Raw genomic sequence first — 15,351 nt, 5'->3', positions numbered from 1 at the left:
CATTAGGATGAAGAGAACAGAAGAGGAGGCAAAAGTATCAAAATCTGGGAAGCTGGTAAGCAGATGGATGAATGGTTAGCTAACTCAGCAAGTCCAAGAAGCTGAACCCTAAGCAGGAAGCGTCTGACATACACTCTAGAAGGAGGAGGGCTGAAGGGAGACTGCCCCTCCCTGCTCCTAGCAAAAAGCTATAGTGGTTTCATCTCTATAAAGTGTGACAGTCTCTGGCTGTGGGGCAGCAGACAGAGAGGGGATAAGGTACTTAAAAAAAAAAAAGGTGGGGGGGGGGGACGTCCCTGGTGGCACCGTGGTTAGGAATCCGCCTGCCAATGCAGGGGACACGGGTTCGATCCCTGGTCCGGGAATATCCCACATGCTGCGGAGCAACTAAGCCCGTGCACCACAACTACTGAGCCGGCGCTCTAGAGTCCGCGAGCCACAACTACTGAAGCCCTCGCCACAACTAGAGAAAAGCCCGCGTGCAGCAACGAAGACCCAATGCAGCCAAAAATAAATAAATAAATTTTAAAAATAAAATAAAACAATTTTAAAAAAAGGAATGAAGCAAATGTTTATATACTGAATGCCTGGACCCTTCCCTCTGCCCCCACCCTCACCCCACAGTCAGCTCCCCATCAGGCCTATGCTTTCCAGGCAATCGATCTGAAGATTCTTCTTGGGGAAATCTGACCTCACTAAGAGGGGGAAAAAAAAAAAGACTAAGAACAGTGACATGAGGGTGGGGATGAGGCTTCCCAATAAAATGCCAATGGTCAACAAGCCTATCCCTTTCACTCAGAGCTTCTAATCTGTTTTAAAATCTTACGTGTAACAAAATATAGATTATAACTATACCTAAGCATATAATCTTAATATAAAGAATGAAACTAATTTGGATTTCACCACGTGATGGTGTCCTTCAGATCACATTTGACTTCCACAGTGCAAGTAATAAAGGACCATTTTAGTAAAAGTATCTCTTTTCCTAAGCATCTCTTTTGACCTGTCATTATTTAAATGCATCCTCTTTTCTTATAGCATTAAAAAGTTGAGATATATTTCACAATATAAAATTCACCACTTTAAAGTGTGCACACTACAGTGTTTTTAGTACATTCACTATTTTGTGCAACCATCACCATTATCTAATTCCAGAACATTCCCACCATCCCAAAACAAGCCGTATACCTATTAGCAGTCAGTCCTAACTCCCGCCCCCCCACCCATCCCCTGGCAACTACTAATCCACTTTCTGTCTCTACAGATTTGCCTATTCTGGAAAATTCATATAAATGGAATTACACAATATGTGGCCTTCTGTACCTGACTTCTTTCACTTAGCATAATATTTTCAAGGTTCATCAAAGAACAGGTCAAAGTGCATATAACGGGTCACTCCTTTTGATAGTAGACTAATGTTCCACTGTACGCATATACCATGTTTTGCTTATCCATTCATCTCCTGATGGACATCTCAGTTGTTTTCAACTTCTGGCTATTATGAACAATGCTCCAATCTGCTTTTTAGTATCCTGTTCTTAAGTGTGAGTAAACCACCAAAAATCATTAGACACGTGAAGAAAGGAGTTAACATGAAAGCTCTGTAGACACTAAAATGAATAGGAAAAAAGCAACTGGGAAAACAGGCACGATGCAAAGAGAGGAAAACTTTCAACTAACTTTAAACGTATCATTAATTAACTTTAGGTAATAAAAAATACTGTGTACATGAAGAAAGCACAGAATCCTATAAAAAGGAATAATGAGAGAACAAGAGTTCCGTGAAACTAAAAATACACTCAAAAATTTTTCAATAGACTTGGACGCTGAGAAAGTCTCCAAGGAAGTAGAACGACGACGACAACAGACGGAGATGGCAAAATAGAAAGAAATTTTAAGACATGCAAAGTTTCAAAATTTATCTCCTACACATTCTTTTCTCAGGAAGTTTGAAGGATGTGCCTTACTAAAGTGAGGGGGTGACAAAAACAGACAACCCTGGGTACAGGAGACAGAGATCCAACACAGGAAGAAGGAAATGCAAGCCCTAGGACGAGGATGGTGAGCATTTCAGGTTAACCATCCTAAACCAAGAAGATGAAATTGATCAACTATCTGATGTGCCTGATCATACTGAGAGACCTACAAATCCAAGAGACAATCTGAAGCTAATTTAGTAATACGTTCATAGAAAATTAAGTAAACAATAAATCCAGAGAAAGCAAGGAGTCGGAAACAAAAAGTAGTTACAGCTACCACATGACTTAGCCGTGGACACCTTTTATATCGTCAAAATAATAACAAACACTGATCTAAAAATTACAAGACTACTCCATAGTGAGGATGGGGAAACAGGAGAGGTGTGTGTGAACACAGGGCTGGGAAGAGAGGGTACTTCCTGTAGTGGGTAACTACAGAAAATGTCTAGAACTGAAAAATTAACAAGTCAAAATAGTGGCATGTTATTTAGAAATATGGAAGTAAACAAAAGGATCCATCAAGGATCAAAAATAATTACTTGGGGGCTTCCCTGGTGGCGCAGTGGTTGAGAGTCCGCCTGCCGATGCAGGGGACGCGGGTTCGTGCCCCGGTCCGGGAGGATCCCGCATGCCGCAGAGCGGCTGGGCCCGTGAGCCATGGCCGCTGAGCCTGCGCGTCCGGAGCCTGTGCTCCGCAAGGGGAGAGGCCACAACAGTGAGAGGCCCGCGTACCGCAAAAAAAAAAAAAAAAAAATTACTTGGGGAGGTGAGAGTGGCTGCTGTTTTTTTTTTATAATGGGTCTTCCACAAGTATTTGACTATTTTGAACTTTGTGTATATACCAACGGAACTTGTGCTCATTCTGTTTTGAAAAGGTTTTGGCTACAGAAATGTCCTGAAGGAAGAAATCTTAAAGATAAACATATAAATACTTCTTAACTAAGGGAAAAATAAAATCACAAATATGTGTCCTAAATTTAAGGGCTATGAATGGCTTCTAAGCGATTTAGTGTTTTCTGGAAAGGATAAACGTTCAAGAAAAAAATAAGCTTCAAAATGAAGAAAATCTCTGTATATTCCCCAGCTTATTTAACTGTATACACTGTTCACTGAACTAACACTTTTGTAAGGTAAGAAGATGATTCTTGTAATACCATTTCACATTGTTGTTAAGGAGACGGACTGAAGGCCCTTTATCAATTAGTTGTTTCTAATGTTTCTGAAACACTAGTAAAATAATTCTTAAGACAATGGCTGAAATTTAGGGCATACATCGACACCAACTTGCCTCTTTGTGCAGTATACCTCCCTTGCCTTTAACAATTCTAAGCTGGATCTTTGCAGTCTCTCTGCCTGGGATATACTTCCTATGGCCAACTCCTTCTACTCACTCTGGTCTCGGTGTGAATACCATCGCTCACAGAGGCTGTCTCACCGTGCCTGCTCCCTTTTGTTCTAGATCATTCTAGAGCACTCTAGAGCCTTTGGTCCTGATCTGAAATGATCACTCCCAGAAGGCAGAGGCCTTGCCTGTCGTGTTCACCACGTTACCGCCCCAGGTCTGTGATAGTACTTGGCAAGTATCAGGCACCCAAGTATCTCCTGACTGAATACGTGGTTATTTACCTCAGCGTTCTTGGTTTTGAAGAGTCTCATTGCATGCTCACGTTTTGGGTTTTTTTTTTAAAGGAATTTGAAAAAAAGTAAAAATCTACCTGCTTTGAGAACACCAAAAACATCCTTCCAAGTGCAAGTGGATGTCTACACTAAAGAATTACTGTTTTTCTGAGGTTCAAATTTAACTGGGGATCCTATATTTTACTTGGCAATCCCAGTAATCCAATCCCAGGGGAGTAAGAAAGAGAGAAGAACCAGAATGGGATGTGTTGGGGTAGGGAGGCAGCTAAAGGCTGCTATGAGGCATAAGAAGTTGGGAAGACAGATGAGAAATTTGGGATTTATTGCTTTGTGCTGATCAGTGTAACTTGCCCTTTGCTACCTCCTCAAGAAAACTTCAGTAAAGGTTTACACTACTTTTCAAAAAAATAAACGCAGATGAGAGACTATGTCCTCTGAGAAGTCTTCCCTTATTTTACACCGAAAAACATTTCCTCCTCCTGTGCCACCTCTGGACTTGGTACATTAGCACTCTGAATTGTGTCTGTAAGCTCCAGAAGGGCAGAGTTTAAGTGTTTCCTCTGTAGCACCAGCAACTAGAACAGTGTCGGGCAATGTCCGTTCAACATGAAATCTACAAGCTACATCTAAATCAAAATGTGCTCAGTTATTTTAGCCGTACTCAGCACGGTAAAGAAAGGTAATTTCAAAGTCTGAACGTATACGATTAGAACATATACTTACTGTTTCAAAAGTATTCAGCATCATCAAAGGGAAAAACACATTAAAATAATCTCCACCATCTTGAAATCTCACAGGCACAGGTCTTGAGATGGACTGACACAGAGTTGACGGGGGTCCGCACTGATCAAAGTTCACAAACATTTCGTATTTCCATTTTAAGACCTCTTTAACGAAGGTGTCAGAGATGGACTGTGCTGACAAGAGAACGTTTACTGGAGGGGAAGCCGAAAAAGATCTGTTTTCACAAAATGGAACTTTGTAGCCTTGCCTGTTGGAATTATTTGGAGTATGAGAATGGAGAACGTTGCACAAACCCTTCACTTCAGCCACTGGCTTCTTGGACACCAGAGAGACTGGCGGTACTTTCAAAACAGACTGTACCCCACTTGACTTATTTTTCAGAGTTGGTAAGAGCGATGCCGTATTTTCCAAAGACTTGGAAAGACCAGCAATTCGCGAAGTACTACTGGAGCTAAAAATCTTAGCAGTGGGAGGTCTCGAAGGTTTAGATGCAGAGAGAGGCAAGCCAGGTTTACGAAATATATCTTCATCTGCTGCTTTAGCTTCAGAGTGTTTTGAACAGTATTCACCCTGGTTTTTCAGTGTTTCAACACAATCTTTGTATTTACATTTTGTGCTACTCAAAGATTCCAACTGAGGCCGACTCACAGAATCTTCTTCTACCTGGACTGTATCTTTTCCATGAACTACTTCAGTGAGTTTATCATTCTCTTTCTCCATTTGTGAACATAAATCCATATCTTCAGGATCACGTTGTGTTAAAAATATATTATCTTCCTCTATGTCACTGCTGGATTCAGGATCTCCCTCTCTCAAGGCTGCCACATCTAAATGATGTACTGTTAGGTCACCTCCACCTAAAGGGTCCCCTGAGGTAGAAACAACTATTTCATTTGTTGGTATTTCTCCATTTAATACTACAGAAGTACACTGGTTCAAAAGACAAGTGTCATCAGCTCCCTGAGAAACGTATTTTGCTTTCATGGGTTCTGTTTCAGAAGACACACATTTTATTAACTCTTTTTCCTTACTTTTAGCAGTTACCTCAACTCCTCCTTTATAGCTATAATCTGACGTATCTGATTCTGGCACACATTTGTCAGAATTCTGTGCTCCACGTGGGCCTGCTCGTGTTGTATCTGTACTCTGATAATCAAAACATCTTTGTCTGTTACGCTGTGATTTGGGTCTCAGCTGCCTTCGCAGCTGAAGGTCTTGACTTGTCAGCAGTTTCTTATTATTTCTGACAGAGAGAGTCTGAGGAGAAATTAATTTAGTCTTTTTCCGGGTATCAACTGCTCCAACAGTTTTGCCATGGTCACGTAACTGAGCTAAACACTCCAAAGATCGCTGGGACAACTCAAATGCCCTACGAGGAGCCTTTTTCAGACCAAGTTTCTCAACCGTTGAAGTTGGTTCAGGACACTGGCGAAATTTCTTTGGTGGCACTATAGCAGGAGTTGTTCTACAACTTAGGTAATTTGAACTTTTACTCTGCCCTGTTTTGGTATCCGAACGTGTTTTTTTAGGAGTTTTAGAAAGTGAGACTCTCCTAACACGTTTGGAATAAGAGCGAAGCTTTGGTGGAGACCTCTTCAGGGAAACCGTAGTGGTTCTCTGAACGCTTGAACTGGGAGTTGTAGTCCTTACGTCCATACTTTTAAAATCATTTTCAGTCACATCTCCCTCATTAAGAATATCAGACTGGTCCTCACTTTTGACAGGAGATGAAGGCCTTAGAGGATCTTCAGCCATAGCAGCTTTCTGATATCGCCTTCTCTTGGGTTTTTTTACTTCAATCTCACAAAACTTCTCAACAGAAATACTACTACTGTGTGGTTCTGCGTGTTCCTCAATGCCCTCTGCTGCTTTTTTAATGACCTCTTCAGGTACATCATCTGTACCATAACCCCAATCATTTGTGGTATCACCTGCATGAGTCAAGCACGAATTTTCTTCATTCTCTTGAACTGAATTCTTGTTGCCTGGTTTCCGATCTTGCCAAACTGAAAACACTTCACATGGACTTTCAAACTCAAAAAACTGAGAATCAGATTCCTCAAACTGCAAAAGGGACCCGGCATTTTCTTCCCTTATTACCTTCTGTTCCACGTTTGTGTTAGCTATTGAAGCGTGCTGCTCTGGACATTCTTTCTCAATGCATGTTTTATCCTGTGTAATGTGTTTCTTAAAACCCACAATTCTTTCCTCATCATCTTCTTCGTCAGAATCTGAAATAATAATGACCTGTTCAGAGCAGGTTTCCCTAACACTATTTTGGTTGGCTGTGAAACATCTTCTATCATCTTTAACTTTTCTTTGTAGCTGGGATAAACTTTTTTGAGTTGAATCTGATGGGAACTTAATAACACTGGCTTGAGCTACTAAAGATAATTTGTGGAGGTCTCTGTCTATCTGAGAATCTGTTAAGGTGTCAGACTTAGGACTGATGCTAAGGACTTGCTCTCTTAAATCAGAAGAAAACTGAGCAGTACTCTTGATAATTTCCGTATCTCTTGATTCAAGTCCAGTCACAGGATCTTTAAAGGGAGGTGTTTTCTCCACAAAAATATTGGTCATTTCTGTAAATGAAACCAAATCTTTATTACCAACATGACATTCTAGTATTTGACAACTGAGTTCACGGGTAGAGAAAATGCCTAACTCTTCTTCCTGTACTTGTTTCTTTTTCAGCAATAAACTGTTTTCAGATTTTTGTTCTCCATTTTTATCATCCAGAATACCATTAGGGCCTAAAGAGAGATTGTACATGAAGCCATCTCCTTTCTGACCTCCTGTATCCTTCTTTGAATAGAAACTTTCAATGCTAGATACAGTCAGGTTTTCCTCTAAAGTGATACTTTTCCTGTGTTGCTTTTTTATTACATGTGATAACTTAGCACAGATTTCATCTTTATGTGCCTTAGTTTTTGCTTTTGAGGTTTTGCCAAGAGCATCACCCTTTAAAGAGAAATCCTCATTTGATGTAGACACCTTTTCCAGAGACTCATTGCTAGAATCAGTCAACAAACGTGTTGATGTTATTATTCCTCTGTCAAATACCTTTTCTGGACCATTCCTTGAAGTACAATTCTGTGGGGTATATGAGGAATTCTCTTTTACAGACTTATGCTTCCCTGTACTTATTTTAACTTGGCCTCGAGTTCTTTCATTAACAAGCCTTTCACTACTCGGCTTCAAGCACAACTCAGCTGAGAGATGGGCTTTGAGTTTCAAATCTTTTATATAAGTTTGCTCATTATCCTCTTCTATGGCATTATTTGCTTTGCTGAAAATACTCTCTTGCACTTGACATGCATCAGCTTTCATCGGTTCTTTAGAGAATGTTGGGCTGGAGTTTTCCAGACAGTGCCTGTCTTTTTTAGACTTCTTCCTTGTTTGTTCACTTTCTTCTTTATTATATGATGCAGGAGGCATTTTACCTGGAGAAGTCAGATCCACAGAAGTGCTACATTGAGGTACTTTGAATTTTATGTTTCTAATAATTTGCTTTAAACAAGTTTGTAACTCATGGGTTTCCTGACTAGTCAACTGCCAACCTAAAGATAAATTTCCTCGCAGGAATAAGTTGAGCTTATCCCGGAATCGCTTACAAAGAGTCTGCTGCCCAAGCTGACAGCCTTCTTTAAGGAGACTTCTGATCAGCTGCACACAAGCAAGTTGTACAGAGTTAGATGGCACTGAATGCAATGACAGAGATGATATCATTGTGCCTTTGGAGCAGTTTCCAGATGACTTCTCAGAACTCCGTGCAAACGCGGTGGTGGGAAGCTTGGCACATTTTACGACGGCTTCCACCCACTGCTGGGAACTAACCCACAGCAAATGCAAACACTTTTTATTTCTATGCAGTTCAATCACTGACACCAAAATCAGAAGGAAAAACTCAGTGACTGTGTCACACACGGCGTCTGTCTGGTTGAGGACGTCTTTGACTTCAGAATGCAGATGATGAATAACCTCCACTATATAAGCCACACCCAGATCCTTAAGATCCATGAGGGACTGCACAAAAGGGATGAACCACAGAAACGTGCTGTTATGAACACGCATGTCTTGACCGATATCTGACTGAAGCACATTAGCTAATGTTTCCATTTCTTCATACATGTTAGGACAATAATCTGGGCAAATGGCTGATCTCCACCCTGAATCCTAAAATGAAAGAGATACTGACATTCAGATAAACAAGTACCATTCACGACAGGTTTAACACAAAAGCTGCAAACAAGAAAATACACTGCTCAACTTTCCTGTTTTGATGTACATATATGGACCCCCAAGAAATTGAAAACAGTTCAATTTTGAGGTTAAGGTTTCATGAAAAGGTTAAATTTACAAAACCTCCATGTACTCTGGACCTCTTTCCTTCAGTTGGTTTTGATTTCTAGTCATGTGATTTATCTCCCTCATGCCATAAATGTTCTACCCTTCCGAAATGTACTGAAAAATTAATCTCTCAAAGTGTGCACGCTCTCATTAGAGCCCATTTTTCCTCATGAGCTACTGTTCAATCAGAAAGGTTTTACGCAACAGTTGATTCAGAATAGCTACATATAAAATCAGCAATGCAACTAACCACACAAAACACTGTCTATACAATATAAAGGCAATACAATATCATCTGAATTCTCAAAATGTTTTATACCTTTTTGGTCTTTTCAGGGTTATAATTGTATACAATCTGGCTGCAAGTCACCATATCATCCAAATATGACTCTGGTTCGAACCTGGTCCTTAAATATTAAGAATAAATAGAAATTACTGAAATGAAGGATAAAAAGAAGAGAAATATCCTACTGTTAAGTCAATTATAGTAGACTTCCTCATACAGCTTGTTTGACATCCTGACACAGGAACTGCACGAACCTCATAGAGCTGTTCCGTATATTCTGAATCTCTTTATTGTAGCTCACATTGTTGATAATGGTTTGAAATGCCTCAATAGGATCAATAAGTTGACCCCAGACCTTGGATCCAAGGCGATCCAGAATCACCATGAAACAGTGTAACGCTGGCCAGAAAGGATCCACACTATCATCTGAAATACAATGGAGTAATTTGCCAAATTAGAGAAAGGCACTAAACTATATTGAGAATTAAGCATTCTTTACCTGGGTAGCAACAAAACTGAAAGCAAAGCAGGAAGTAATTTAAAGTAAAGCATTGCCAACTACAGGTTTTAGAAAGCTGGCAAACTTTTAAATAGTGTCTGCTTTTTTTTTTAAAGCAATACACCTCTGTTAAGAAATTTTTTCGTGTGGAACAAACTGAGATAGTCTAGATAAACTCAACTTTCTCATCCTGTTTGCCAACCTGAAACAATCTTTCCTCCTCTGCTTCTTCCAGACCTTTATACTCCCATCCTTCAATAAATAACAGAAGTAAAGTAGAAAAAGAAGGGAGAGAAAGAAAAACTTGGTATTTTCAGATCTAAACAAAGTCCATGATACAAGAAATCCTGAATTGTGGGTGTCATTTGGCTGGTATAAAGGACTGAACCCCTCATCCACTGGAGAAGCAGCGATACATACTCTTCATCCACCCATGGCTCAACATGGCTTTGTTGTTATCTCCATTACACCCAACTGGCAGGCATTCCCATTACTCACACACTCTTATGGCCGGTCCTTTCCCTCCTCTCTACATGCAGTGGCGAAACACTGCCCTGCTCAAAGACCTGCACTTGCTCCTTAATGTCTTCTAAGGAAATTAGAAGTCCTCAGTCAAGCATTTGTAAGATCTTACTCTATTCCTTCTTTCCAGATTTATTTTTTTACACTCACATAAAGATACACCACCTACAGAAGAAAACAGATAGCTGGCTTTTTCCAAGTAAGAACCAGAACGGCTTCACTATTAGCACCCCCTATCATCCTCAGCAGTATTCTCAGGAGGCAAGTGCTCTAACTCACCCAATTACTGACAACCCTAGAACTTACTGCTTTATTTCCCTCAGGGCTCTTAGATTCTTTTTTTTATCATAGTCGTTTGAGTAGAACTTCTCATATACTTTTTTATCCTCTACTGAAGCCGTCTTAGTCTAGGAAGCTCTCAAATAAGGAAGAAAGTCATCAGTTAGGTGAAGACAATTATGGAATGTTTCTTAAAGAGGTGACTTGGGACTTCCCTGGTGGTGAAGTGGTAAAGAATCCGCCTGCCAAAACACAGGCAGAACACTCTATGACATGAAAGATCCTTTTTGACCCACCTCCTAGAGACATGGAAATAACAACAAACAAATGGGACCTAATGAAACTTAAAAGCTTTTGCACAGCAAAGGAAAACATAAACAAGATGAAAAGACAACCCTCAGAATGGGAGAAAATATTTGCAAATGAAGCAACAGACAAAGGATTAATCTCCAAAATTTACAAGCAGCTCAATATCAAAAACACAAACAACCCAATCCAAAAATGGGCAGAAGACCTACATAGACATTTCCCCAAAGAAGACATACAGATTGCCAACAAACACATGAAAGGATGCTCAACATCACTGATCATTAGAGAAATGCATATCAAAACTACAATGAGATATCATCTTACACCAGTCAGAATGGCTATCATCAAAAATCTACAAACAATAAATGCTGGAGAGGGTGTGGAGAAAAGGGAACGCTCTTGCACTGTTGGTGGGAATGTAAATTGATACAGCCACTATGGAGAACAGTATGGAGGTTCCTTAAAAAATTAAAAATAGAAATAACATTATGACTCAGCAATCCCATTACTGGGCATATACCCTGAGAAAACCATAATTCAAAAAGAGACATGTACCACCGTGTTCATTGCAGCTCTATCTACAATAGCCAGGACATGGAAGCAACCTAAGTGTCCATCGACAGATGAATAGATAAAGATGTGGCATACACATACAGTGGAATATTACTCAGCCATAAAAAGAAACGAAATCGAGTTATTTGTAGTGAGGTGGATGGACCTAGAGTCTGTCATACAGAGTGCAGTAAGTCAGAAAGAGAAAAACAAATACTGTATGCTAACACTTATATATGGAATCTACAAAAAAAAAAAAAAAAAAGCTTCTGAAGAACCTAGGGGCAGGACAGGAATAAAGACGCAGATGTAGAGAATGGACGTGAGGACACGGGGAGAGGGAAGGGTAAGCTGGGACGAAGTGGGAGAGTGGCATGGACGTACATACACTACCACATGTAAAACAGATAGCTAATGGGAAGCAGCCACATAGCACAGGGACATTAGCTTGGTGCTCTGTGACCACCTAGATGGGTGGGATAGGGAGGGTGGGAGGGAGACGCAAGAGGGAGGGGATATGGGGATATATGTATATGTATAGCTGATTCACTTTGTTATACAGCAGAAACTAACACACCATTGTAAAGCAATTATACTCCAATAAAGATGTTAAAGAAAGAATCTGCCTGCCAATGCAGGGGACACGGGTTTGAGCCCTGGTCCAGGACGATCCCACATGCCACGGAGCAACTAAGCCCATGCGCCACAACTACTGAGCCTGCCGTCTAGAGCCCACGAGCCACAACTACTGAGCCCACGCGCCTAGAGCCCGTGCTCTGTAACAAGAGAAGCCGCCACAATGAGAAGCCCGTGCACCACAACGAAGAGTAGCCCCACACTTGCTGTAAGCAGAGAAAGCCCACACGAAGCAATGAAGACCCAACACAGCCCCAAAAATATATAAATGAACTTATAAATAAAATAAATAAAAATGCCAATCTTAAAAAAAAAAAGGTGCTTAAAAAAAAGGAGGTGACTCATTTTGAAGGAGTGTTGGGGAGCTGGATTAACGGAGAGGACAGAAATATATATGCAAAGCACTGGGAAAAAAACTAACAATTTATGTAGTTAATGCCGGTAAGCAAATTAGTAATAACCTTTTCAATAAATTTATTTATTTGTTTATTTGGGGGGGCTGTGCTGGGTCTTTGTTATTGTGCGCGGGCTTTCTCTAGTTGCGGAGAGCAGGGGTTACTCTTTGTTGTGGTGTGCAGGCTTCTCATTGTGGTGGCTTCTTTTGTTGCGGAGCACAGACTCTGGTGCACGGGCTTCAGTAGCTGTGGCTTGCAGGCTCAGTAGTTGTGGCGCACGGGCTTAGCTGCTCTGCGGCATGTGGGATCTTCCTGGACCAGGGCTCAAACCCGTGTCCCCTGCATTGGCAGGCAGATTCTTTACCACTGCACCACCAGGGAAGTCCCTAATTAGTAATAACCTTAATCAAAAATCATCTAGCGGGCTTCCCTGATGGTGCAGTGGTTGAGAGTCCGCCTGCCGACGCAGGGGACACGGGTTCGTGCCCCGGTCCGGGAAGATCCCACATGCCGCAGAGTGGCTAGGCCCGTGAGCCATGGCCACTGAGCCTGCGCGTCCGGAGCCTGTGCTCCGCAACGGGAGAGGCCACAACAGTGAGATGCCCGCGCACCACAAAATAAATAAATAAATAGATAACGTTTACGTATTTCTTTTAGAATCCCCCACAAAAGAATATATATCCACGCTGAAGTTGCCTAAGGAGAAGTGAATGTGGGTAAAAAGTTATATTTATGTTTTCATTAAATTTGGCATGCTTGGTCTTTATTGAGTCATTGTTTCATAAAGAAGGTAAGATTAGAAACACTAGTACAGATTCTCCCTGATCAGCCCAATAAAACCATGAGCAAAATTAAGCTGGCTCTAATAACAAACATGACAAATTTGAGACCCTACTTTCTAGACTATCAGGGGAGCACTGTCCAAGGGAACTTTCTGGGATGATGGAAATGGTTGTATACCGTAGCCACCAGGCAGCTCTTGAAGTATAGCTAGTGGGACTGAAAAACTGAATTTTTAATTTTATTTAAGTTTCATTAATGTAAATGTAAAGAGCCACTCTTGGCCGGCAGGCAGCCACCATCGTGGATGGTGGAACCCTAGAGAACCAAAGTGAAATGAAAAACCAGGCAAAAGGGAGACAGTGGGATACGGGAAGCTTTCTGCAAAATTTTAACTATCATGTCATTAGAAATTTACCTCCTTTAGGTTCTAGTCTTGATTCTACCACTAACTGGGTATTTCAACGTGAAAAAGTAAGTTAAGGGACTTCCCTGGTGGCACAGTGGTTAAGAATCCGCCTGCCAATGCAGGGGACAGGGGTTCGAGCCCTGGTCCGGGAGGATCCCACATACCGTGGAGCAACTAAGCCCGTGCACCACAACTACTGAGCCCGTGTGCCACAACTACTGAAGCCTGCGTGCCTAGAGCCCGTGCTCCGCCACAAGAGAAGCCACAGCAATGAGAAGCTTGCACACTGCAACGAAGAGTAGCCCCCGCTCGCCGCAACTAGAGAAAGCCCATGCACGGCAACAAAGACCCAACGCAGCCAAAAATTAATTAATTTTTAAAAAAGTAAGTTAACTTCCTTGGGCTTCAGTTTCTTCTTTTATGAAAGTAAGGTGCTGAGTTAAACTCTAAAGGTGCTTTCCAATTTAAAATTCTGACTCTGTGACCAAAACCATAAAATGTTCACTCTCTTCCCTCCACATCATACACCCAAATTCTTACAGTGACACTAGTATTTTCAAAGTGCACCATCATTGCAATATTCAGCAAATAGTTTATTACCATCTGATTGCCTCTCCATGGTGTGAAGTATTGATTGCATAAAATCATTCTGTTTGTTTGAGCCCAACAACAGTGAATCCATGGCTTGCTCCTCAAGAATGGTCAGCAACATGCAAATACCTGTAAGATCATGTATAGTTTTCTTGAATTGATTAAATAAAACTGTTCTAATGCCTTCTCCAGTTTAGTTGGCAAACGAATAACAAGGCATTAAGACGAAACAAAACAGTATCCAGTGCCTCAGACACTGAAGTCTGAGACGTTCATATACAACTCCTCCTAAGAACAGAACTTTAGACTGAATAAAAAGGGAAAATGGCGCGAACTTGGTTAGAAAACCATTTCCAAAATGACTACCACACAATTTGTATCTCATAAAATCAAAAACCCCTTAAATTTTAAGATCACTATATTTCAAGTACTAATCACTGCCAAATATACACATGACTATAAGACTCTGAGTCAATGAAGTAGGACAGAAATATTTTAAGTCAATATACAACCTGATGAAAACCAAAGTTAATATCTCTTTCTTCCAGGAAATATTTTACAGATGGGAAAAGAGCTATTAAACCTCTGTTGCAATAGATCAAAACCCTATTAAGGTCAGCTGCTATGCTAATACTGTAACATCTAATACTGCCTTAAATAAAAGATCTATTTGCCATACTTGAAAATGTACCTCTTACACAGATGATTTCTAGGATAAAAAATGTTTAAAGGCAAGATGTTGTAATAGTCAATTTAATGACAGAACAAGAATTGGGAACTATGAAATCCTTTATTTAGCAATTTTGATCAGATTACCAAAAGAGATCCCTTCCCTTGCAGGATAATCATAAGAAATATTGGAAAATACTAATTATATTTGTGTAGGGACAACACTCACCTAACCAATAGTTTTTGTAGTTGGCAGCATCATACATGTGTGAAGGCAGAAGAATCAGTTTACCCTTCTCAAGGACAGAAGAAGTATAAATGTCTGGACTTTCTAAAAGCCCCAACTCAATGACTTTAAAAAGGCAAGTCAAAACCTCCTGTAAGTCATAATAATCATCTCTGTCCACTTTTCCCAAGTTTCTTGCGGTCAGGATAGCCCAACGCCGAACCTAAAAGCATAACACATTCATTACTTCGTTTTACACACAACTGTCTACATACAGCAAGCATATAGTTAAAATAGGATTCTCTACAGATTATAAAAGACACGAGATACATCAACTCTACTTTAAAAAAAAACATTACACTGTATATCTTAAACTTATACAGTGCTGTATGTCAATTATACCTCAATAAAACTGGAAGAAAAAGACTATCATATAGAATAAAGTACTTTAGGAAAAATATATGATTTTCAGACATTTAAAGGAAAT

The 15,351-nt window shown here is 40.5% G+C and overlaps 1 protein-coding gene across 4 annotated transcripts in view; it reads right to left on the bottom strand.

Annotated features, from left to right (window-relative positions):
- SETX (senataxin) overlaps positions 1–15,351 on the bottom strand; it is a 76,396-nt gene that overhangs the window by 42,968 nt on the left and 18,077 nt on the right. For all 4 annotated transcript variants that reach the window (XM_032633940.1, XM_032633943.1, XM_032633942.1 and 1 more), the window contains 5 exons: positions 14,868–15,087; positions 13,979–14,098; positions 9,252–9,423; positions 9,031–9,118; positions 4,341–8,537 (listed from right to left, as the gene is read on the bottom strand). In XM_032633940.1, coding sequence (XP_032489831.1) covers positions 4,341–8,537; positions 9,031–9,118; positions 9,252–9,423; positions 13,979–14,098; positions 14,868–15,087 — 4,797 coding nt within the window. The remainder of the gene's footprint in view (positions 1–4,340; positions 8,538–9,030; positions 9,119–9,251; positions 9,424–13,978; positions 14,099–14,867; positions 15,088–15,351) is intronic.

This window comes from Phocoena sinus, chromosome 6 (assembly GCF_008692025.1).
Source record: "Phocoena sinus isolate mPhoSin1 chromosome 6, mPhoSin1.pri, whole genome shotgun sequence".
NCBI classification, from domain to species: Eukaryota; Metazoa; Chordata; class Mammalia; order Artiodactyla; family Phocoenidae; genus Phocoena; species Phocoena sinus.
The sequence above is the reverse complement of the archived record's forward strand: the minus strand, read 5'-3'. Positions and strand labels throughout refer to the sequence as shown.